We start from the raw sequence: 25,069 nt of genomic DNA, 5'->3' as shown, positions 1-25,069 counted from the left end.
CACTCTGGCAGGGCCTGGTAAAGAAAAATGAGACATCCCAAACAACACAGTGAAAAAAAGTACCCTATCTATCAACCTGCTGAATTGTTAAGAGCAAAACACTAAACATGAAAAGGGTACTACCTCAAATATGCAGGCAGAAGAACAATCCATCAAATACCATGAACAACCAAGATAACTTGCGAGCACAGAAAGAAAAATGATCTCCAGAAACTGAAAGCCATGGAAGACAGTGTTTTAAATGACAGGATTCAAGGTTGGCGTTATAAACTCAGTGATACAGAAGAAAACTCAGAAAAGCAGGAATAAAATTAATGAACAAAACTACTTTACCAAAAAGACTAAACTATAATAAATGAACCAAACAAAAATTCTGGAGTTGAAGAACTCAATAAAGGAGATGAATCCACCAGAGAGCACTGGAAATGGGGCAGACAAGACAGAGGAGAGAGTCAGTGAACTTGAAGAAACCAGAAATGACCCAGGAGGAAGAGAGAGAACTAAGTTAAATAATAAACGGCTGCTATGAGAACTGACTACATTTGAAACAGCCACACAAGGCGCTGTGGACTCTGGGCCAACGGACTCTGGGCCAGTGGGTTTGGTCAAGGATCTCAAGATGGCTGGGCAAAAACTTGCTATAAAAGCCGCTGACTGGGTAGCTTTTGGGGAGATTATACCCTAGGACCACAAGGCCATTGCTAACTTCCTGAAATCCTGGAATGAGACCCTCACCTCCAGGTTGGCTACTCTACTTGAGAATCTACCTGCTATTGACTGGGCTTACTACAAGGCTAATGTAGCGAAGGCCGGCTTGGTAGACAATTCTGAGAAAAATTATAATGCCCTAAGTTTCCTGTTCCAGAGGATGAATATAAAGCCCTGGTGAATGCAAAAGAAAAAGATGATGCGAGAAGTTGTGCTGAATTTTTGTTTCTCTCAAAGACCATCATTGAGCAATATGAGATAAGGCTGGAGAAGATGAAGTACATAATTTTATTTCATCATATGGCCATTAACAGTTTGAATGGTCTTCCAGAAACCAAATTAGACAAAGTATCCCTACTGGCCTCATAAGTCAATTGAGAATTTATAAACTTGAATCGGGGATAAAGCTCTGGCTCCCTTATTACAAACCCTGGATATTAAAAATAATTATGTAGTAGGGAAAAAAAGGCAACATAAGGATACAGAGAACCTACTCAAAAAAAATTGATGAGAATTTCCTTTGCTATGGAAAGAACTGGACTCTAGAGGAAGGTAATAGGACACCTAATTATATCAATGCAAAAAGATGTTCTTATATATTTTTTTTTAATTTATTTTATTTTTAAACAGAGGAGAAGGGAGGGAGAGAGGGAGAGAAACATCAGTGTGTGGCTGCCTCTTGCACACCCCCAGCTGGGGACCTGGCCCGCAACCCAGGCACATGCCCTGACCGGGAACTGAACCAGCGACCCCCTTTTTCTCAGGCCAGCACCCAATCCCCTGAGCCACACCAGCCAGGGCAATGTTCTTAAGATATTTCATTCAAACTGTCAAAAATAAATGACAAAGAATTAATCAAGGCAGCCAGGGGGAAAGAAAAAGACTGTAACTTACAAAGAAAAACCCATTAAATTATAAGATTTCTCAGTAGAAACATTTACAAGACAGGAGTAGAAGAAAATACTAAAAGTATTGAAAGGAACCATCAGCCAATGATAATATACCCAGCAAAGGTATCCTTTAGATATGATGGAGAAATAAAGGCTTTCCCACACAACTAAAAACTAAGAGCATTTACCATCCAGACACCAGCATTACAAGAATTGTTAAAAGAAGCTCTTTTACTGAAAACAAAGATGAGTATACAAAGCTATGAGTAAAACGACTTACAGACAGACAGAAGCAGAAAAATGTAAATCTTTTTCAGAATAGTATATTAAAACAGTTATAACAAAGGTTTAAGGAGGGAAAGGGGGAATGAAAAATAACTATAACCACTGTAATTTGGTAATTAATAATTTGTGACAAAACATAAAAGGGAGGAAAGGACTGAACAGTTACATATGACGGAAGCTAAGAGGTAATCTGAAGAAAAACATTGATTGTGTGTGTGAGACATTTACACAAACTTAATGGTAATCACAACACAAAAATACAGAGCTGAGACACATTAAAAAAAGAACAGAAAAAAGCACACAGAACTGCCACTAAAATAGCAGACAGAATCACAAGGGAAAAGAAACAACAGATACAGAGGAATCAGAAATCAAAAGATAAAAGTCTTCATATATCAATAATCAGGCACAATGCAGATCAACTGAACTCACCAATCAGAAAGCAGAGTAGCAGGATGGATTTAAAAATGAGACCCAACTATAGGTTGCCTGTAGGAGACTCAACTCAGCTCCAAACATAGGCTCAAAGTAAGGGGTGGAAAATGATACTTGAAGCAAATGGCATTCAGAGAAAAGCAGGTGTAGTATTATATCACACAAAATAGCCTTCATATTTGAAAAGGGATAATATCCAAAATTTATTAAGAATTCAACACCAAAAAGAAAATCCAATTAAAAAATGGGCAGAGGACATGAACAGAAACTTTTCTAGAGAGAACATACAGATAGCCAACAGACACATGAAAAAAGGTTCAACATCACTAATCATCAGATAAATGAAATTAAAACCACAATGAAATATCACCTCACACCTGTCAGAACGGCTATCATCATTAAATCAACAAACAGAAAGCGTTAGTGAAGATGTAGAAAAAGGGGAACCCTCAAGCACTGTTAGTGGAAATGTGGACTGTGCTGCCACTACGAACACAGTATGAAGTTTCCTCAAAAAATTAAAAATGAAACTGCCTCATGACCCAGCAGTTCCAAATCTAGGTATATATCCAAAGAAACCTATAAAATTAATTCAAAAGAATATATGCACCCTTCTGTTCACTGCAGCTTTATTTACAATAGCCAATAGGCAAAAACTATAATTGTTCCCCTTAAGATCAGGAACAAGGCAGGGATGTCCACTTTCACCTCTTATTCAACATAGTACGGATCCTAGTCATAGTAATCAGATAAGAAGAAATAAAAGGCATCCAAATTGGAAAGAAGTAAAACTGTCTCTATTTGCAGATGACATGATACTGTACAGAGACAACCCTAAATATTCCACTAAGAAACTAGTAGAACTGATCAATGAATTCAGTAAAGTAGCAGGATATAAAATTAATATCCAGACATCAGTTGCATTTGTGTATGTTAATAATGAACTATTATTCATTATTAATGGGAAATTAAGAAAAAAATCCCATTCACAATTGCGACAAAAAGAATAAAATAGGAATAAATCTAACCAAGGATATAAAAGACCTGTACTCAGAAAAATATAAGACACTGAAGAAAGAAACTGAAGACACAAAAGAGTGGAAGCACATACTGTGTTCATGGAAAGGAAGAATTAACATCATTAAAATGTCCATACTATCCAAAGCAATCTATAGATTGAACACAATTCCTATCAACATACCAATGACATATTTCACAGACCTAGACCAAATTTTTCAAAAATTATATGGAAACACAAAAGGCCCTGAACAGCAACAGGGAGCCTGAGAAAGAAAAACAAAGTTGAAGGAATCACACTACCTAATATCAAACTGTAAAGCCATAGCAATTAAAACAGCATGCTACTGGCATAAAAACAGACACACAAATCAATAGAACAGAACAGAGCACCCAGGCATAAATCCACACCTTTATGGTCAATTAATATTTGACAGAGGGAGCAAGTTATTTGATAGATAGCTTACTAAAAAAATAGTGTTAAAGAAATTGTACAGATACATGCAGAAAAATGAAACTAGATCTCCTTCTTATGACACATGCAAAAATAAGTTCAAAATCAATTAAAGACTTAAAACATTAGACCCAAAACCATAAAAATCCTGTAAGAAAACACAGGCAATAAAATCTCAGACATTGCTCATAGCAGTATTTTTCTGATATAGCTCCTCAGACAAGGGAGACAAAAGAAAAAAACAAATAGGACTACATCAAGCTAAAAAGATTTTGCACAGCAAAGGAAATCATCAACAAAATAAAAAAAAAACCAACCCACTGAATGGGAGAACATATAATCCAATACATCTGATAAGGGATTAATATCCAAAATTTATAAAGAACTTATAAAACTCAGCACCAAAAACACAAACAAAACAACAAAACAATCTAATGATAAAATGGGCAAAGGACCTGAATAAGACACTTCTCCAAAGAGGACATACAAATGGCCAATAGATGAGTAAAGATGCTCAAAGTCTTAATCATCATAGAAATGCAAGTTAAAACCACAATGAAGTATCACCTCACACCTGTCAGAATGGCTATCATTGATAAAGCAACAAACAAGTGCTGGCGAGGATGTGGAGAAAGGGGAACCCTTTTGCACTGTTGGTGAGAATGCAGACTGGTGCAGCCACTGTAGAAAGCAGTATGGAGATACCTCAAAAAATTAGAATTGGAACTGCCTTTTGACCCAGTGATCCCACTTCAGGGATCTGTGAAACCTGAAACACTCAAGGGAGTATAAGCACCTCTATGTCCACTGCAGCATTATTTACAATAGCCACGATGCAGAAGCCGCTCAACTGTCAATCAGTAAGATGAATGAATAAAATAACTATGGGGCATTTACACAATGGAATACTACTCAGTTGTAGAAAGAAAATTTCACCCTTTGTGGTAGTATGGACGGACCTGGAGAACATTATGCTAAGTGATATAATCAAGTCAGCAACAAATACCGTGGGATTTCACTCAGTATGTGCAATCTAACGAACAAACTGAACTAACAACCAACACGCAGACTCATAGATAGCGAGCAGGCTGGTAGCTCTGGTGGTGGGGAGAGGTATCAAGCAAAAAGGAAAAAGGACTTACGGGCATGGACAACTGTGTGGTAACTGCAGGGGTTGAGAGTGTATAAGGGGGATAAATGAATGGGAAAAATAAAAACAAACACATTAGAAAAACAGAAATGAAAGAGAAGTTCCAATGGACACTACAGAACTACAAAGGCTTACACAAGAATGCTATGAAAAGGTATATGCCACCAGACTCAATAACCTAGAAATAATGGACAAATTCTTAGAAATACACAGCATTCTTAGACTAAATCATTAAGAATTGGAAAAACTAAATAGATAGATCACCGGTAAAGAAATTGAAACAGCAATCAGCCCTGTGAGGAAGACTCGGTTGCAGCTGCAGTGGAGTTCCATTCTGCCCCCTTCTGCTCCTGGCTCACCTCTGCCTGCTCTCACCGAGGAAGACAGCGATGGGAAGGCCACACCAGAGCCATGGCTTTAAAAAGCACTGGAGAGACACCCATGGAACCAGAGGTGTGATTCACCAAATTAGAATTACTCTAAGCAGCTGCAATGTAAAATCTTTGGAGAAGGTTTGTGCTGACTTGATCAGAAGTCAAGAGGAAAAGAACCTCTTGTGAACCTCTTTCAAAGGAAAAGAACCTCAAAGTGAAAGAACCAGTTCAGATACCTACCAATACTGAGAATCACTATAAGAAAAACTCCCTGGGCCATTTTTCACATTCAATATTATCTTATATTAGTTTTGAGTGCACAGACTTAGAATCATTTTCAGAGGAGGAGCCCTTGTAATGTCCTTCTGAGACTGTTTAGCAGATTATTTCCACCAGTACCGAAACAGGAACAGAGGTTGAACCCACCGCTGCAGATGCTTAAACCAAACTTTGTAATAAATTGACGGGACGGGACGGGATGGGGGGGTGGGGAGAAGGAAGGAAGGAAGGACGGAAGGAAGGAAGAAAAGGAAGAAGGAAGGAAGGAAAGGAAGAAGGAAGGAAGGAAAGACAGAAGGAAAGAAAGAAAAGAAAAAAGAAACAGGAAGGAAGGAAGGAAGGAAGGAAGGAAGGAAGGAAGGAAGGAAAGAAAGGAAGGGAGGAAGGAAGGAAGGAAGGGAGGGAGGGAAGGAAGGAAAGGGAGGGAGGGAGGAAGTAGGGAAGGAAGGAAGGAAGGAAGGAAGGAAGGAAGGAAGGAAAGAGAGACAGAAAGACAGAAAGACAGACAGAAAGAAAGAAGGAAGGAAGGAAGGAAAGAAAGACAGGAGGGAAGGAAGGAAGGAAGGAAGGAAGGAAGGAAGGAAGGAACGAACGAACGAACGAACGAACGAAAGAAAACAGTAGTCAAAAACCTCCCCGCAAAAAACAAAAGTTCAGGACCAGATGGCTTCACTGGTGAATTTTACCAAACATTCAAAGAAATTTTTTTTTTCCTCCTTTTTTTGCCATGAGCTCTTTTGTTTTAATTTTTTTTTATTTACTTTTTAAATACATTTGTCTCTGCCTCCCCCCCACCTCTTTCCCTTGCCCCCTCCCTCCTTCCCTCCCTCCGCTCCTCCCCTTTGGTTTTGTCCATGAGTCCTTGCTATATGTTCCTTGACTTTCCCCTTCCCTTCCCTTCCCCTTCCCTGCCCCCCCTTCTCTCTTGTCTCTGTTGATTTCTTTTCCTTTCAATGTTGCTGGTCATATTTTCCTTGCATCTTTGCATTGTTGGTTAGGTTCCGCTTATAGGTGAGATCATATGGTATTTGTCTTTCGCCCCCTGGCTTATTTCGCTTAGCATGATGCTCTCCAGTTCCATCCATGCTGTTGCAAAGTTTAGTACTTCTTTTTTTCTTTCTGCTGCGTAGTACTCCATTGTGTATATGTACCATATTTTTTGATCCAATTATCTACTAATGGGCATTTAGGTTGCTTCCAAGACTTGGCTATTGTAAATTGTGCTGCTATGAACATTGGGGTGCATAGGTTCTTTTGTATTGGCGTTTTGGTGTTCTTAGGGTATAGTCCCAGCAGGGGAATCGCTGGATCAAAAGGCAGTTCCATTTTCAGCTTTCTGAGGAAATTCCACACTGCTTTCCATAGTGGCTGCACCAGTCTGCATTCCCACCAACAGTGGACTAGGGTTCCCTTTTCTCCACAGCCTCGCCAAAGAAAATTTAATTCCAATCCTTGTCAACTTCTTTCTAAAAACAGAAGAGTGAATACTTCCTAACTCATTTTATGAAGCCAATATTACCCTGATTCTAAAAACTTACAGACCAATATCTCTGCTGATCAGAGATACAAAAATTCTAAACAAAATACTAGCAAATTCAATGCACCAAATACATGAAAAGAATCACATATTATGATCAAGTCTCATTCCAGTGATGCAAGGATGGTTCAACACCTGTAAATCAAGCTATGTGATATATATTAACAAAAGATAAAAAATGTATGATGTTCTTGACAAGAAACAACATACATTTATGATGAATACACTCAATAAAATGAGAAGAAAAGTACCTTGACATAATAAACCCCCACACACACAGGCAACTAATTTTCACCAAAGGAGCTGAAAACATACAGTGGAGAAAGGAAAGTCTCTTCAATAAATAGTGTTGGGAAAGCTAGAAAGCCACTTCCAAAGAATGAAACTAGGCCGCTATCTAACACAATGCCCAAAATTTAACTCAACATAGATTAAAGATTAAATATAAGACCTGAAACTATAAAATGCATAGAAGAAAACATAGGCACCTAAGTTATGGACCTTGGTCTCAGAGGGGTTTTTGTAAACTCATCCCCAAAGGCAAGGAAATTAAAAGCAAAAGTAAAAGAATGGGGCTACATCAAATTAAAGAGCTTCTGCACAGCAAAAGAAATCATCAATAACAACAAAAAGGCAAGCAACTGAATAGGAGAGAATAATTACAAACAATACATCTGATAAGGGGCTAGTGTAAGTTTATAACGATGTCACATAATTCAACAACAAAAATAAACAACCCCATTAAAAGATAGGCAGAGGACCTGAACACACACTTTTCCAAGGAAGACATACAGGTGGTGAACAGATATATGAAATAATGCTCTACATCACAAGTTATGGGGGAAATACAAATCAAAACCTCAATGAGATACCATCTCATGCCTATGAGAATGGCTATTAGCAATGACAAGAAATACCAAGTGCTGGCAAGGATGTGGAGAAAAGGGAAGCCTCACACACTGCCAGTGGGAATGTAAATTTGGCGCAGTCACTATGAAGAACAGTATGGAGGTCCCCCCCAAAAATTGAGAATAGAGCTACCACGTGATCCAGCAATTCCTCTTCTGGGTATCCACCTAAAAATTTTGAAAACACTCGTTAAGATGTATGTACCCTTATGTTTACTGCAGCATTAGTCACAATAGCCAAGACATGTAAACAACTTAAGTGTCTGTCCATAGATATTTGGATCAAGAAGGCTTGGTAAATACATACAATGGAATACTACTCAGCCATATAAAAGAAGAAACACCGCCATTTGAGACATCATGGATGGATCATGAGAGCGTTATACTAAGTGAAATTAAGTCGGAAAAGGAGAAGAACTGTATGACTTCACTTATATATGTGGGATATAAAACAAAAAACAATAAATGAAAAAACGATCACACAAAAATACTCCAAGATATGGACAACAAAATGCTGCTCACCGGAGAGGAAGAAGGGTACATGGAGGACAAAGAGGGTACAGGGGTCAAATACAGAGTACACAGGTGTCGTATTACAGATGGACACCTGAAACTTACGTTATTATCAACTCATGTCATCCCAGTAAGTTTAATTTTTAAAAAGTTAAAAGGATGGATTGAAAAAAATTGGTAATACTAGTCAAAAGTAAGTTAGATTGGCGTTATTTCAGAGCAAAAAATAATACAGATATCAAAATGGAAAAAGGCCAATTCATCAAGATGATATAGCAACAGCAGTTTTTTATGCACTTAATAACAAAGCTGCAGAATACATGAAGACAAAACTGATAAACTGTAATGATAGACAATCCATAATTATACCTAGATATAGCAACACCCCTCTGTTAACAACTTAATGGAACATTAGAAAGTCAGAACAGATAGAGAAGACTTAAAAACACTATCAACCAATGTGACCTAAGTGACATTTCTAGAACCCTCTGCCAAACAACTGTAGAATACATATTCTTTTCAACTGCACATGAACAGTTACTGAGAGAGATCATACTGTGGGCTATAAAACAAGTCTCAATATATTCAAAAGAATTCAAATTATACAAGGTATGTTATCTGGCCACAGTGGAATTAAATTACCAATCAGTAACAATAATGTGGAAAACCCCCCAAATATTTAGTAACTAAATAACATAAATAACCCTTGGATCACAGGAAAAAAATCAAGAGAGAAATTAGACAAAACTTTTAAACTGGGTGAAAATTAGAACACAACATAAGTGAGGCTGGGGATGCAATTAAAGCAATACTCAGGAAATTTTATAGTACTAAACACCTACTAAAAAGGAGGAAAGGTCTTCAATTAGTGACCCTCAGCATCCACTTTAAGAAAAATTTAAAAGCAAATGAAACCTAAAGCAAGCAGAAGAAAATAAGATCAGAAATTAATAAAATCAAAATTTAAAAACAGATAAAAATCAATGGAACCAAAAACTGATTCTATGAAAAGATCAATAAACTATGTAAACCTCTAGCCAAAATCAAAGTTAGGAGGCAAGACACACACATTGCACCGTTCTTCCAGATCACTGGAGTGAATACTTCCCGAGTCATTTCATGAGGTCAGCAGACCCTGAGGCCTACACCAGAGAATTATTATAAGAAAAAACATAAAGAACTATAGACCAACATCCCTTATGAACACAGATGCAAAACTCTTAAAATGTTGGCAAATCAAATCCAACAATAAAAAGGGACTTTTATTTTTAAAGATTTTACTTAGAGAGAAGGAAAGGGAGGAAGAAAGGGAGACAAACATCGATGTACAAGGGATACATTGATCGGTTGCCTCTCACGCGCCCCCAACAGGGGACTAGGCCTACAACCCAAGCATGTGCCCTGAGTGGGAATTGAACCGGTGACCCTTTGGTTTGCAGGCTGGCACTCAATCCACTCAGCCACACCAGCCAGGGTTAAGAAAGGGCCTTAATTTAATATATTGTGGTTAAGTGAAGTTTATTGCAGAAACACAAGATCAGTTTCCCATTGAAAAAAACCAATGTAATTCATGATAAAAACAAACTAAAGAAAAAAGATGTGCTCATCTCAATAAAGGCAGAAGTGGCATTTGAAAAAAAATCCAGCATCCTTTCCTGATAAAAACTCCCAACACAGTAAGAATAATAGGGAATTTCCCCAATCTGAATGAGGGCATTTCTAAAAGAATAAACGCTCTCTTTATGAGGTCAGGATCAATGAAAACACATCCACTCAGTACCTTCCTATTCAACATTGTGTTAAAGGTTCCAGCTGATGCCATAAACCAGGAAAAATAAAAGGGAATCAGACTGAAAAGGAAGAAGCTTCTTTATAAACTGTCTTTACTTGCAGACATGATGTATTTTTAAGAAATCACATAGAATCGACCCAGTAAAAGCTACTGAAGTGAGTGAGTTTATATAGAATCAACCCAGTAAAAGCAGCTAGTGAGTTTAACAAGGTTTCAGGATACGAGATCAAATTATATTTTATATATTAGCAGTGAAAAATTGGACACTGAAGTTTATGAAACAATACTACATATAGCATCAAAAAATTGCAGTCCTTGGGGATACATACGACAAAAAAAAAAATGCATTCCTCACAATAAACTACCGAACACTGCTGAGAGACACTAAAGAAGGCCTAAATGACTGCAGAGACAGCTCATGTTAACTGGTCAGGGTTTCAGTATTGTTGTCAACTTCCCTCCCCCAAAGCTGCCCTCAAGTCAATGTAATGCCAATCAATATCTGTTGCTCTGCGCCACAGAGTGCGCAGCGCTCCCTGAAACCTGAGGGAAACCGGCTGGGGCCAGCTGAGGTGGGAGCAGGGCTCTGAAACCCGCAGAGCCCGTCCAGGGGGTTGTCAGCGATGAGGGGGATAAACATAAAACGTCACAAACACTTTTCTGTTTACAAACACTTTTCTGTTTTCCGGAAGAGCAGACGGGGCACGTCCCTCTTACTGGAGAAGGCCATGGCACATCATCTAGTGGAGAAGGCCCCATTGCCCTTTGTTCTAAGGCTTTTATTGAAAAACTTACCAGTGGGGCTAATGGGAATGCATACGCAAACTCATTACATTAGCATGTTAAGTTTCACAGAGAAGATACTTTTAAGAAAAGAAGTGACAGGAATTCACTGATTTACATGGGTCCCAGAGGAGACCAGTCTAAACAAAAGAGAATGAAGACAAGGGTAAGTGCCTTAATGATAAAGGGTAAGGGGTGTAAATAACGTGAAGGTCTTTCGCAACATCACCTGGCCAGAGATTCGAGGGAAGAACAAAGCACACTTTAAAGAAATTATTTTTAGGCCTGATTTCCCTGGCAACTGTCACACCTGATTTAGAGCTGACGCCTGCACTGTTTCAAGCCTGAGCCAGGTGTGGGGAGGGAACCACCAAGAGATGAGGAGACTGCTTCTCGGCTGCAATGAGGACTCCAGCCATGTCCAAGCCAAGCCGAGAGGTGTGGGGGCCTTTTTGCCCCTTCTCCGTGTCCCCCAATTTCTTATCTGCTGCCTATATCGGTCAATGCCTGGCTTAGGTTGCCCTTCCCCAGAGAGGTCTTACCCATCACTGGCAGGGACCATCACAAGGCGAAGCAGAGAAGCAGGGGCTACGCTCCTGCCGGGGCAGGGGGCACAGGCCAAGTCTCCTCAGGAGCCTGGTTCTCCAAGGCCTCCTGATTATTTGCAGCCTTGGGGCCCTCCAGCCTGTTGGCAGGGTTACCACTCCTGAAACCACGCCGGGGGTTTCCCAGCAAAAATCCCTAGAGACTTTTCCATAAAAATTTACAGCTTGATTTGAAACTTACATAGAAATGCAAAGGATGTAGAATAGTCAAAACAATTTTGAAAAAAAACATTAAGAGGACTAATATTACCTGACTTTAAGACTTATTATAAAGCCCTAGCAATCAATGCAGTTAGTTTCTGGTATAAAGATAATAGAGAATTTTGATGAAATAGAGTGTCCAGATACTAGATCAAGATATATATGGTCAATACACTTTTCCTGAAGGTGCCAAGGATACTCAACAGGTATAGGATAATCTTTCCTACAAATGGTGCTGAAAAACTGGCAACCATGGGGCGGGGGTGGAATAAATTGACTCTTACCCATTTATAAAAATTAGTAATTCAAAAGGAATTATAGACTTAAATAAGATAAAGTCTTTTGATGATTTACATAATACAGAAATATATTTACATAAATACAAAAAAAACTTCAAAAGAATTAATCAGCCTCCACAAAAATTAAAAACTTTGCTGTTTAAGTAATACTCTTAAAAAAATGAAAAGACATTTTTCTCTCAGACTTGGAGGATATATCTGCAAAACATAATATCTAAAAAAGGACTTTTACCAAGAGTATATAAAAGACTCATACTAATCAATAAGAGGATAAATAACCCAGTAAAAATATGGGGGTAAGATCTGAACAGACACTTTACCAAAGATGATGTACAGGTAAGCAAAAAAGAACATGAAAGGATACCCAGCATCATTATTAATTAGGGAAATACAAATTAAAACCCCAATGAAATAACATTACATGCCCATTAAAATGGATGAAATTAATAAGACTAATCATAACAAGCATTGGTAAGGATGTGAAGCAAACTCAGATTCTGACAGACTGCTGAGGGATCTGTAATGGCACAATCACTTTCAAAAACAGTTTGGTAGTGAAACAAACGCACAATCCCACCATTTCGCTCGGAGGTATCTACCTCAAGAGAAATGAACAATTTGTATGAGAAGCTTTATTTGTAATAGACAAAATCTGGAAACTTAAATGCTTATCAACAGGTGGAAAAATGAGGGTATATCCATACAATGGACTACTTTCAGCAATTAAAAAGGAATGAATTAGTTATGTGTACGCAGCGGTAAATCTCCCAATGATAATGAAAGACAAAAAATATGCATTGATACAACGTATGAGTCCATTTTTATACAATTCTAAAAAATTCAAACTAATCTGTAGTGACAAAGCCAATCAGTAATTGCCTGGGAACAAGAGGAATCGCTTGGAATTATAAAAGAGCACAGGGAAACGTCTGGGGGTGGTGGGTATCATCATAACCTTGAGTAAAGGGGTTTCCTGGGTGTTTACATATGTCGGACGGTGCACGTGTATTCCCCACTTTATGTGTACAGGTGTCCTACTGACAGATGGAACTTGGCCATGGGGGAAGTATTTATACCACGGAAACTGGCAAATGCTGCTATGAAATCAGGGCTTTTTCTCAGAGAGCGGGTTGTTAAACATCTGCCAGCGCACTGAGAGCTACAACATACGTGAACAGCAGCTCACTGAAATTCTTTAAAGAATTCTGTGCAAAAGAATTCTGAGAACCACTAGGCTAGAAACTTGCCTTTGTGAAGGCAGAAAGTATTACTAAGGAGAAAAACAAAGAGAGACTTTCAGACACTTACTCCTATCAAGGAAATCCCTTTTGTGGAGACAAACTCGTTGCCTTGACCAAATGCTGCCACGGCCGTCCTCCCACGGGGCTCAGCGGTGACGCGGTCTTTCCCTAAGGCCAGGGGTTTGGGGTTGACTCGCTCCTTCCTGAAGGCTGCTACACGGGCTGCCTTCTCCTCTGGCAAACACCGAGGATCCCTCACCTTGCTTCCCACAGCTACTCACAGACCAAAAACGTTAACTGAAGGAACTGCTGGATAAAGAGTGTACCAGTTTCCTACATATGGATTCTAATTCCAGCAATAAGAATAGAGGTGTACGACACAAATATATTTCTATCAGGTGAATCAACGACCAGAATACCCAAATCTGATACTTCCACCAAACATCTTTGAGGCAATTTAAATACAGAATAAGGTTTAGAGCCATCCCCTTCTTCTTCTCCCTTCAATGGCAGCCTGAGTCCTTTCTGACTATTTAATAAGGTGTGGAGAGTACCAGTGTGCTGAGGCTCCTCATTTTATCAGTTTCCAGTTAGAAAAGGATCTCCATGAAAGAATTCAGCAGGGAATTGAGGATGTTACAGAAGCACATCTTCCTATTTCATGACACACTGGAAACACAAACCTTAGGGCTTTTTCACCTCCACTGCATAGAGGTCTGATCGCTTCTGGCTAAAAATGGGAATTTGCTGCCGTATTTCAGCCACCTTCTTCAGGTCTGCAAAAACAGGAAAGTTTATTATTAATAACATGTAACTCTTCACTAACCAAAGGGATTGTTTTCCCCCAAAACAGCATAAAAACCACCAGAGCATCAACAAGTAACTCAATAATACAGGCCTGGTCTAGAAGCACAGAAGGCCTGGCGAGGCCCCTGAAGTCATTTCAAACCAAACCCCCCAAAAAACCAGGCTGAGTTATAACCCCCAGGGCCCAACTAAAGAACCAAGGGGTAAATCAAGGATGGGGGGAGGGAGGCGCACGGGTGAGGTGGCAAAGGAACCCCTCCAGGTGACAGGGGCTCACCAGCTATGGAACCTGGCCTCGCAGCACTGGGGACGCCAGAGACCTAACCTGTGCTGGGCAGACCTTACCTACGTCTGCATACACGATCGTTTCCTCCGAGCCGGCTTTGGCCAGGACCTCACCCCTGAAAAAGATTCCGGGGAGAATACGTGGATTCACTGATGTCTGCTGATATTCAAGACCTCTCTCTGTTTTTCCTCCCCCTCTAACAGGCCAAAGGAAAAGAAATCTGAGATTTAAAACCAGAAAGTAGGAGTATAAACTCCTACTCTACTATTTAAGTAGCTGTGTGGCCTTGGGCCAAGTTATTTGTAATCTCCATTTATAAAGTGGAAATAAGAGCTCTGTTAGGACTTAGTGAGAAAATCAGAGTATGTTTTCTAAACTGCAAACTCCTAGTTTCTTATTCTATGGTATAAACATCTGGGAACAGAGCCACCTATAACCAATAGGAAGTGCCCTCCTACCCCCTGCATGTCAATGGGAACCCTTTACAAGAGGATCTGGCTCTGCTCTTCCCGCCTCCTAAGGCTGCTCCCCACCCTGGGGTGGGGAGGCAGGGCCTGGGCACAGCCCAGGGCTGCCGCATCTCTGGCCTTGTGCCTGTGATCCCTGCATGGCTATGTTAAAGGCCTTTAGTTTCTGAAAGAAACGTTTCAACCTGTGGGGTCTGGGGAAACCACACCCTGGCAGCAGCCCCACACCTGGAAACAGCAACAGTCCTTCTTTAACCTGGGGAAGGCCAGTCTGGAACACTATTTCCAGTGCTGAATCTCTGGCCCGACGCCGGGCTTCAAACCCACATCTAGTGAAATGCAACCTCTCCAAAGCACAAAACAAAGTAATCTGACACAGTAACTGGTTTTGTTTACCAGATGGCCCCAACAGATTTTTGGGAAAAGTGAGCTACAAACACAATTATTAATGCCATTTAACGGAATCCTTTTCTATTTCTTCTCCCTTTGCCCTGGCACTCAAAGATATCTCTAAAGTCAAAATCCTGGATCCAAACACCAGTTCAAGCCACTTTAGCCTGTGAACTTCAACTGTACCATCTATGAACTGGCACATCCCAAAGTAATATAAGTCAGAAGGCCTCCAAACCCTGTAGATGGAATTCTGAAAAGGAAGAAACAAAGGTCAATCTTACACGGCTACTTTGTGTCAGAAGCAGCCAGCATGATTGGTAACAGAATTCACCAGAACTTGAGGCGAGGCGGAGGGGCCTTGATGTTAGTGAACTTGAATCTTGTTTAAGAAGATTTTCAAGCCAACCTAATCCTTCCAGGTTCCCAATGCCGCACACACCCTAACGGGGAATGGGTAGGAGGCTCACTGGGAACCACTCACTGGTCTTATCTTTCAAGGGTTTCCTTTATCACAACTTTAATCGGTGGGTCCTACAGAGTCAGAAGAGAGAAACTTTAGGGACCCTACGGGCATTAAAAAAACGCTTCTCAGCCTTGTTAGTGGTATATTTGTCCTGAAATTATAGAAATACATTTCTGTGTTCGTGTGTAATCATACAAAAGTAGTTTGATTATTAGTAGTATGAGAAGTTTGGCACAAATCCAAGTTCTAAAGTCGAAAATCCTGGATCTAAACACCAGTTCGAGCCACGTTAGCCTGTGAACTTCAATTCTACCATCTATAAACTGGGCTTAACAGAAGATGAGTCCCTGGATTTCAAAGGGGTACCGTGTGTGTGAAGGTGCTATGCAAGCTACAAATGCAGACCCTAAGGTGTGCACCTCCATGTATGGCTCTGTGCGCACACAGACAGACTTTCATGCTGGTTTCATGGAATAATAAAATGCTTTACTACTCTCTCACAGAGGAAAATTCAGTTTCCCTTCATTGAACACACCCTCCCCCCTTTAATTATTCAGGGAGCAAAAGCCGCGCCCTGCAGCTCACTCCTGCCCCAGGCCCAGTTACCCAGCCTAAAGTTCAACCCAAAGCCGGGAGTCTGGGAGCCTCCTCTACTAAAACCACCACCTGCCACTGCTGCCTTGTTTCCCCCGCGCGACCCCAGTCTGAACTGACAACAGCAGCTCAGAAGAGGGCAGAGGCCAAACACTCCATCAGAAGAGCGAGACGGTTCTTTCTCACATGGTTTTCAAGTGGGAGCTTCACTCACAGAGAAGATCTGGTGGGCACATGGGGCTATGGGGAGCGGGGGGGGAGCAGAGCCAGTCACGAATCGAACAGCCTGCCTGCCCAAGTGCCACCTCTGTTAAGCTCCTCGTGAGCCTGTCCCTGCTTAGGAAACTCACCAAGGACTCACGACAGTGCTGTGTCCCCAGGCAACATAGGAGGCTTTGTCATCCCGGGCAGGAGATGCTGTGGCTACATACACCTGATTGTCAACAGCCCTGTAGTCAACGCGCAGAAAACAAGTAAATCATACATTACAGATCTGAGATATTTTCCTACATCAAATGTACCAATCTTTCTTTGTAAAAACTAGGACAGGACAGGCTGGCTCAGATATGAAAGGAAATACCCAAAGCCAGGGGATCTTCTCTCCAAAAATTCTCTCATTCCTTAAGCCAGCTCTCTCTGCGGCATTTTGGCCAGCGGGGGACACTTAGGAGTGTCTGGAGATCTTTTTGAGTGTCACAACGAGGGGGCTGCTATTGACATCTAGTGGGTGGAGGCCGGGGATGCTGCTAAACATCCCACGCACAGGACACCCCCAAGACAAGAACTGTCTAGTTCAAAATGTTAATACTACAACAGCTGAGTGACCCTGGCCTGAGTCTATCTGTAAAAGAGCTTCTCTGGTTAACGCCAATCAAAGTGGCCAGAGACAGTGGACTGGCCTGCGGGGGAGAGGAGAGCGATGCGCCTGGAAGGGCTGCAAGGCACTTCCACGCCAATGGGGGCAGTCCCATCATCTCAAGTTAGATCAGAATTCAGGTGGCAGCCCGGTACATCAAGCACCTCGCCTGGGAGCCTTCTGGCTCAATCGATAGATCCATACCAAGCCATTCCAGGCTCTCCCAAGCTTTTCTTGCTTTCGACAAGACTGAATTAATTAATACTCATGGTGTCAGATACCCCGCACGATCTCCTATCATGCAACCAGCCAAACACCTCTATATGCCCCTCCAGTAAAAATTACCATCATCTCTAGAAAGGAGATCAGTGAGTACTGATTCGGAAGGAGCAGAAGAGAGCATTCTAGGGGCTGGAAATGTCCTTTATGTTGATCTTGGTCATAGGTGGTATATATGTAAACATTCACAGACCTGTGCACTTAAAATTTGAACACTTTTCTGTTAGTGTATTACACCTCAATGTAAAAAAATATTTAATCAAAAACACCGTCATCTCTGACCAGCACACATGGTTTGCGGAGCACCTTACGCACGCACGCACGCACGCACGCACGCACTCCTCCCTTCCAGGCGACCTCCACTTCTGCTACCTGCCCTTCACCACTCCTCAGCCTTAGGGGACTGAGGAAACAGCCACTGTGACCCATCAGACACACCTGTGTGATGCCCAGAATGTGCAGGTTAGAAGCACAAGGGCTTACAACGAGGTTCTTGGCAGAGAGTCCCCAGGACGAGCAGGCCGCTGTGGGAGTGGTGGGGGGATAAGCACTCCAATCTGAATAGCGCTGGGTCAGCTGTGTGAAGACCACAAATCTGTCCCCGGGGCTATCAGGCTAAAATTACCCCTGCTTTTCCTTGGGGCCTGAACACACACACTCCACGGGTCTCCAACTCTCTATAAAAAGTTGTTGGCAACTGTACCAGAGATAGCAGCCCACATCTAACCACAGTAAATGAAACCACTGCCCACTTGATGTACTGCTTTTTGCTCTGGAGATGCAAAATCACAGTCCCAAAAATGTATGAGATTGGTGCTGTGGCTTCTGAAGAAAAGGTTCTTAGCAGAAGCTTTCCCTTTGGGTTGAAAGACAAAAACATTCATCTTTTTGAAATGCATTTGGATGCTCTGGCATTCTGAGTCACAGGCACCGTTCCATATCAGGAAGGCTGGTACTTCCACCAAACTGAAATCTTCCCACAAAAAAACACTGAGATGCTTCAAGGTACGTCAGACATACTTTCTTACCGGCCTCGCTGAAGCAACTCCCAGTGAGCTGGTCCAGTAGTCAAATTAAAAGCTCCAGGATATACCAACAGCTGGCAGCCTTGGGGAGAGAAAGGTTGAAGAGCAGAAGCAAAGACCAACCAACCACACTAGTCCCTCCCTTTGTTCCCTACCCAGTGGGGACCAAACTCCAATTTTCTCAAGCATAGAAAGATGCCAGCCAAGTCAGACAGTGTTGGCAGCATTCCGTTACGGCTTTGAATTCCTTTACAGATACTCACGTCACACACACACACACACACACACACACACATACACACACTCTCTCTCTCTCTCTCTCTCTCTCTCTCTCTCACACTCACACAGGAGAAAAAGTGGTATTGATAACCAAAACCACAACATGTGACTCTACTTTAAAAAAAACAGTGGAGAACTGTCATTTAAATTTCTCTCAGCACCACACGGTCAGCTCTGCATGGCCAAGGACCATGTTGTGTAATGGTTTTTCGCTGAAAGGGGGGCCGGAGCAGGAGCCTCAATGCCCACTGACAGGGCCCCCACAGCGACCGCCGGCCCAGAGCCCCGGCGCCTCCACCTCTCACGAGCAGTCCCACTGCCCGTGTCCACTTCACTGAATGGAGTGACAGTCGATTCAGAGTCAGAGCAGCTCCAGCAGCCTAGCAGGGATGCTAATATTTCTTGACTACCATAGAGGGAACTTTAATACATTCTCTCCCCTTAATCCTCACGCCATCCCTATGAGAAAACTGAGATCCACACTGCTTTAAAGATTAAATAATTCACCCAAAGCATCAGGCCAATTAGAAGAGTTGGAACCAGAACCCAGACCTTAGGACTTAGTTTGGTGCCCTTCCTGGATGGTAGGACACCTTTTCTCTGGACCAAAATGTCTCTGACTACGTTTCTACTGTACCCAACATCGAGGACCACTGGGTAGTGAAATCTATGATGCAAAACCATGTCTTCACTTCTACTGGGCTCCAAGGGACTCTTTCCAAATACAGTATCAGGACGGGCTTGAGGGCAGAGCAGATGTTAAGAGTCTGTCTCCTGCCTCAGCTGCACAGTGTATTAAATCACAACCTCTGAAGAACCATATTGTCCATACACAGCAAAAGTCTGTAAATCAGATGGGGGTGGAGAGATTAAGACTTCTCCTCCAGTTTGTCCAACTGAGGGCTCCCTCTATCCAGGAAGACCGGTCCAGACTCAAGCCTCCAAGCACCCACACAAGACAAATAGAGTGTTGCCTCACCTCTCTGTGCATAGATGTGTGCCAGCTCTGCAAAGCGGATGTCGTAGCAGATGCCCAGGCCCACTCTGCAGTAAGCTGTTTATAAACAGAAAATGCACAGATGAAAAGTTAACCCGCAGCACCGTGAGGCAGGGTAAAGCCTCCTGATGTAATGGTCCCAAAACACTGGGGGGATACAGTAACACAAGGCCACAGATGGAGAAATCTCTAAGCGTATTTCTGATTGGACTTCGCCTCATAGAGACATCATTTATGTCAGCAGATTAGAGATGAGAAATTCACTCTAACTGAATGCTTATGTTCTAAGTGAAAAGTGTTCAGTCAAGGCCTAATATGTACACTCTGAAAGCTATCATACTAATAAGAGGCCATAATCAAATATAAGAGCAAAATCATGTCAAACCCTTAGTTCTCCATTCAGCCCCCCACATTCTAGATCTCTGGACATTCTCTGCCCTTCTTACTTCTCACTTTCAGTCAGGTTATATCTGGAAATTAGGGAGGAACAAAGAAACAAAGGAAAATCCAATCCTCTTCTACTGGGACTGCTAAAAGATGTGGGCTTTTCTGGTACGTACGAGTTTCAAAGGTCGAGAAACTATCACCAGGACTCAGTGTTTTAGATTCTTGAAATGTAATTTTCCCAGGAACATCAATGTCAAACAGATGGAGCTGCATCACAAATAAGGGCTTTGGTTACCTCTTTTCCAGGGGGATTCACCGCAATAAAAACAAACACCCTCCCACGGCCAGATGTGGGGGGTGATCTAAGATCAACAAACAGCACCCTCAACATGCCCACAACCCACCCCACTATCTGAAGCTTTATCAAAATGAATTTTAACACAGGATACTGTAGTTTTATGACCCTTCTTTCCTGGGTGATGTACAAATCAATGTCTAAGTTTCCTATGGGAATCAATTAATGTGTTGCTCTTTTTACTCAAATGCTAAGTGAAGACTCCTCAGGCTCAGAATAAAAATGACACATTGGTAGGAGAGGTGGAGAGTGGGTGAGTGATTAAAAATAGGTAAAATTTTGCAAGCCAAATGCAGCAATTTATAAAAATAGTAACATATCAGTTCCAAATTGGATTCTGATTTATCACACTAACAAAATAAAGGAGAAAGTCACATGAGCATTGTTAAGAGGTGTAGAATGCGCATTTTGTCAATTTCTACATGGTTTCTATTTTTAAAAGAAAAAAGAAAAACTGGAAGGGAATTTCCTTAATCTGATAGAGAGTATCTACAAAAAAACTAAAAGAAACATTGTACCCAGTGTTGGCATACTACAAGCCATCGCCTATTAAGATCAGGAACAAAACAAGGACACCTGCTACTCAAGGCTCTACCAGAGGCCCTAACTAAAGCAACAAGGAAAGAGAAGGGAATAGAAAGTAGAAGGATTAGAAAGAAAAAAATTAAGTATCATTATTTTCAATGGTATAATTGTATACCTAAAAAGTCCAAAGGAAACCTATGGATGAATTATTAGAATTAATGAGTGACTTTAGCAAGGTTACTATGTATGTATAAGGTCAATGTTTTTATAACTAGTTGTACTTCTATATATACTAGGCAAGAAACAGAAAACGAAAGGGCATATAAAACCACCCTTGAAGAATAAATCTAGCAAATGATATATGACTATATCCAAAAAACTATTAAAAACGTGACCTCTTTAAAAGCTGAGAAGTGCACATCATGGACACACATGCACGTCAAAGGATGGAGAGAAGAGCTCAACGCCTGCTCCTCTTCCAGTCACAGCTGAAAGGCCCCGAGCAGGCCCCCTAGCTTTCTCATAAGTAACGATGAACTCTGGACAAAATAAAAAGCAAAGCCCTGGAGAATGATCAAAATTAGGGAAAAACTGAAGGAAAGTCAGTACTTGGAAGAAGGGAATAGCACTGGGTGAGTTTCCTGTTTGTTGACTGCCTTCAGCTGGAAGCAAGGCCCCAGGCGTTGCTAGGAGAGTGGGGAAACTACCCACAATCAGACTGTCTGGAGGAACCAGAAGACCGAGTTTCTCAGCAGCTGGAAAGTGAGGAGGCAAATCCTGAAAAGGATAAAGCCAAAGAGGAAGAGCCCTAAATTCTACATAAAAAATTTGCCCAAACCTCTGGCTAACCACTGAACTAAAGACGTGTGGGGCAAAGTCCAAGCCGCCCCACTAAACAACTCTATAGACAGCGCAGAGCAGCTGAAGTCACTGACCACCTCACAAAGGAAAAATGAATTTGGTGTCTGAGTACAGCCAAATTAACTACTGTACTTACAAAAACAAAAAATTAAAAAATTTTCAAAAATATATAATAGAAGCTAGAATCCCAAGAACATAGCATCTAATAACATATAATCCAAAGTTACTATACACACAAAGAAACAGGAAAATATGACCTAGGCTCTAAAGAAAAGGCGCTCAATGGAGCAGCCCCCAATACGACACAGATGTCTTTACAGCAGCTACTGAAACTAGACTCCAGGGAATGAACAAAAAGATGCTCTTAATGAATGAAACAAATAAAAATAATGGTAGAGAAATAAAAACTATTAAAAAGAACCAAATAAAAATTTTAGAATTGAAAAATTAGGAGGTATGATTTAAAAGCCAATAGGTAAAACGGAATTCTAAAAAAATACTCAACTCCGAAGAATGTAGACAAGAGGAACAAAGGAAAAAAACAGTAAAATGTCTATATGTTTAATATATCAACATGCTTAAAATTTCAATAATTATGCTAACTATAAACAGAGTAACTATTTCAGTTAAAGAGCAGAGACTGTCAGAATGAACAAAAAAGCAAAACCCAATTGTATGCTATCTACAAATTTTAAATATAAGGACACACGTTGGTTGGAAATAAGAAAATAAAAAAAGATGCACCATATAAATAGTAAGTTTAAGAGTGGGTATAGTATTATCAGAGGTAAAATAAACCAAGACAAAGTGTATTACAAGTTTAAAAAGAACCCCAGATATTTCATAACAATAAAAGGATCAACTTACCAAGAAGACTAACAATCCTAAATATGTATGCATTTACTACTTCAAAGATGCCAACTCTCCCTTAAGCGATCTCTACATATCCATGCAATCCTAATTAAAATTTTTGCAGGCTTCTCCTTTGCTGAAGGTGAACTGGCCAAGTTTAAAATTTATTATCAAAATGCCAAAAGCCAAGAATAGCCACTTGTGCCAACCAGTCAAAATGCCTCATGTATGTACAATACAATGAAGGACTAGGGAACTTCACAGTAAAGTCTCAAGAGGCAACGAGACCTGCCACATTCCCTACTAATTTTTTTTTCCATCCTCACCTAAGGACATGCTCGTTGATTCTGGGGAAAGGAAGAGAAGCATCGATCTGTTGCTTCTCATGTGCACCCCAACCAGAGACTGAACCCAGAACCTAGGCACGTGCCCTGACCTGGAATCGAACTGCAACCTTTCAGTTTACCGCATGACGCTCCAACCTACCGAGCCACACTGGCCAGGGTCCTTACCTACCTTTCTGTGCTTTACCAATAACGTTCCATCAGGCCCAAACACGGGACAAGTGTTATATAATTTCCCAGAATCCTCTTCAGGAATGGAACCTTTTATTGAGAGAAGAAACCACAGGCACAGAAAACATCGTGAATAAAGCATTTTTTGGAACTGGACAAAGGCTTGATAAAACAGCACTTGGGTCCACCAGTAAAGTTTACTATCTTCTAAGGCTTATCCAATCAGTTGTCTTCCTTCTTGAATACAATCTTTCCGAGATAAACTCCATCCAGAGTGTAGATGAAATATAATTAGGTCGAATGCTAAAGGCAGGTTTCAAAAATATCTAAACTGTTTCTGAATTTAGCTTTGATACTGAGCAATATTTAACTTGAGATAGTGAAGCAACAAGGAGAATTCACTGTTGTTCAACTTTCACTCACAAGGCCCTCCTGCAACATTAACTGCACCCTAAAAGGCCTCCAGATGGGAATGTGAGTCACATACTATAGTTTCCGCTTCTGTCTCTTCTTGCTTTGCCTTCTATTCTCCATCTCTGAATCACTTCTGAGTCTTGTACAGTGTAATACAGAAATAATTTTGTTTGCTCTATTTATTGAAGTTTTACTGTAGTGATTTCTTGAAGCAAATAGAACACTTTAAAATTTATTTCATAACCACATAAAGCTACTTTAATGTAAATAGCTCTTTAAGAAAAAAATTTTCTTAACCCTGTATTAGTATAATGAAAGACACTTAGCTATGGTTTTTCCACATTTCCACCTGCCCCTGCACTCCCCCCTCCTTCTCCAGGGAAAATCATCATCAGTTTGGTGTGTGTCCTTCTACAATATTGACTATGTGTTACATACATAACTACATACAAAAATCAATAACCTTTTGTGTGGGGGATTAATCTGAATGGGAATACGTATTCATATCATCTTGAATTTGCTTTTTCCACTTAACAGTGTATATGGAAGAGCTCTCCACTTGCTTACATATAGATCTACCTCACTCTTTTCAATGGATAATTTGTATTCCACTGTTTCAATGTAACAACAAAAATTATTTGTATGTTTTTAATGTTTAGGCCATTATACCTGGAGGGTAGGAAGTTACCTCCAATGAGATATATGCCGCACTCCTTTGCTACTTCAGAAAGCTTCTGTGTGGATTCACCAGGAATTTTCTCTGCATATTCAGGAAAATAGTTTGTGCCATATGGAGAATTAAAGCATTCCTGGAATAATGTTGACAGAGAAAAAGGAAAAAAAATCAAAACACCCAACTCATTTTAAAGTTCTGCTGTAAAAAGGCATAGCTGCAGCTTCCAACTCAGCTCTCAAAGGGGTGGGTAAACTCAGCTGACAAACAAAAACACCCATGTCCCAGGGTTACAGAGCTTGTAGCCACTGGCAGGATTCAGCAGCTGGCTCAAGCGGGGCCAGGGCAAACAAGGCCCGAGTGCTCACCCAGACCCGGGTCCCCTCGGCAGAAGGTTGGAACTGCGTCTCCCTCCAGTCTGTGGGAGAGCTACACATTCCCAGCGCACCCAGGCCTCACTGCAATTGGGCTTACTCACAGGACTCTGGGTGTCAGAACTGCACCCATACGTTCAAAACTGTATTAACTACGTAAAGCAATAAAGCCTCCATTTGAAAAAATAACAGAACC

The 25,069-nt window shown here is 41.0% G+C and overlaps 1 protein-coding gene and 1 pseudogene across 3 annotated transcripts in view; one reads left to right on the top strand and one right to left on the bottom strand.

The window, feature by feature from the left end:
* The window catches only part of NIT2 (nitrilase family member 2), a 48,211-nt gene that overhangs the window by 17,562 nt on the left and 5,580 nt on the right, over positions 1–25,069 (bottom strand). For 2 of the 3 annotated variants that reach the window (XM_054577369.1, XM_054577366.1), the window contains exons 3-10: positions 24,515–24,635; positions 23,414–23,502; positions 20,478–20,571; positions 19,900–19,974; positions 18,645–18,723; positions 16,832–16,930; positions 14,624–14,679; positions 14,155–14,247 (exon numbers count right to left, since the gene is read on the bottom strand). In XM_054577369.1, coding sequence (XP_054433344.1) covers positions 14,156–14,247; positions 14,624–14,679; positions 16,832–16,930; positions 18,645–18,723; positions 19,900–19,974; positions 20,478–20,571; positions 23,414–23,502; positions 24,515–24,635 — 705 coding nt within the window. In that variant the 3' untranslated portion in view covers position 14,155. Of the gene's footprint in view, positions 1–6,979; positions 7,059–14,154; positions 14,248–14,623; positions 14,680–16,831; positions 16,931–18,644; positions 18,724–19,899; positions 19,975–20,477; positions 20,572–23,413; positions 23,503–24,514; positions 24,636–25,069 lie in introns of those variants that run through there. The other variant, XM_054577368.1, reaches the window with a different exon arrangement.
* Positions 620–1,096, top strand: LOC129073716 (ATP synthase subunit d, mitochondrial-like; annotated as a pseudogene).

Source organism: Pteronotus mesoamericanus, unplaced genomic scaffold (assembly GCF_021234165.1).
Source record: "Pteronotus mesoamericanus isolate MK-2021 breed Mesoamerican mustached bat unplaced genomic scaffold, CSHL_Meso_final contig_42, whole genome shotgun sequence".
NCBI lineage: Eukaryota > Metazoa > Chordata > Mammalia > Chiroptera > Mormoopidae > Pteronotus > Pteronotus mesoamericanus.
This window is presented reverse-complemented; position numbering and strand designations above follow the sequence as displayed.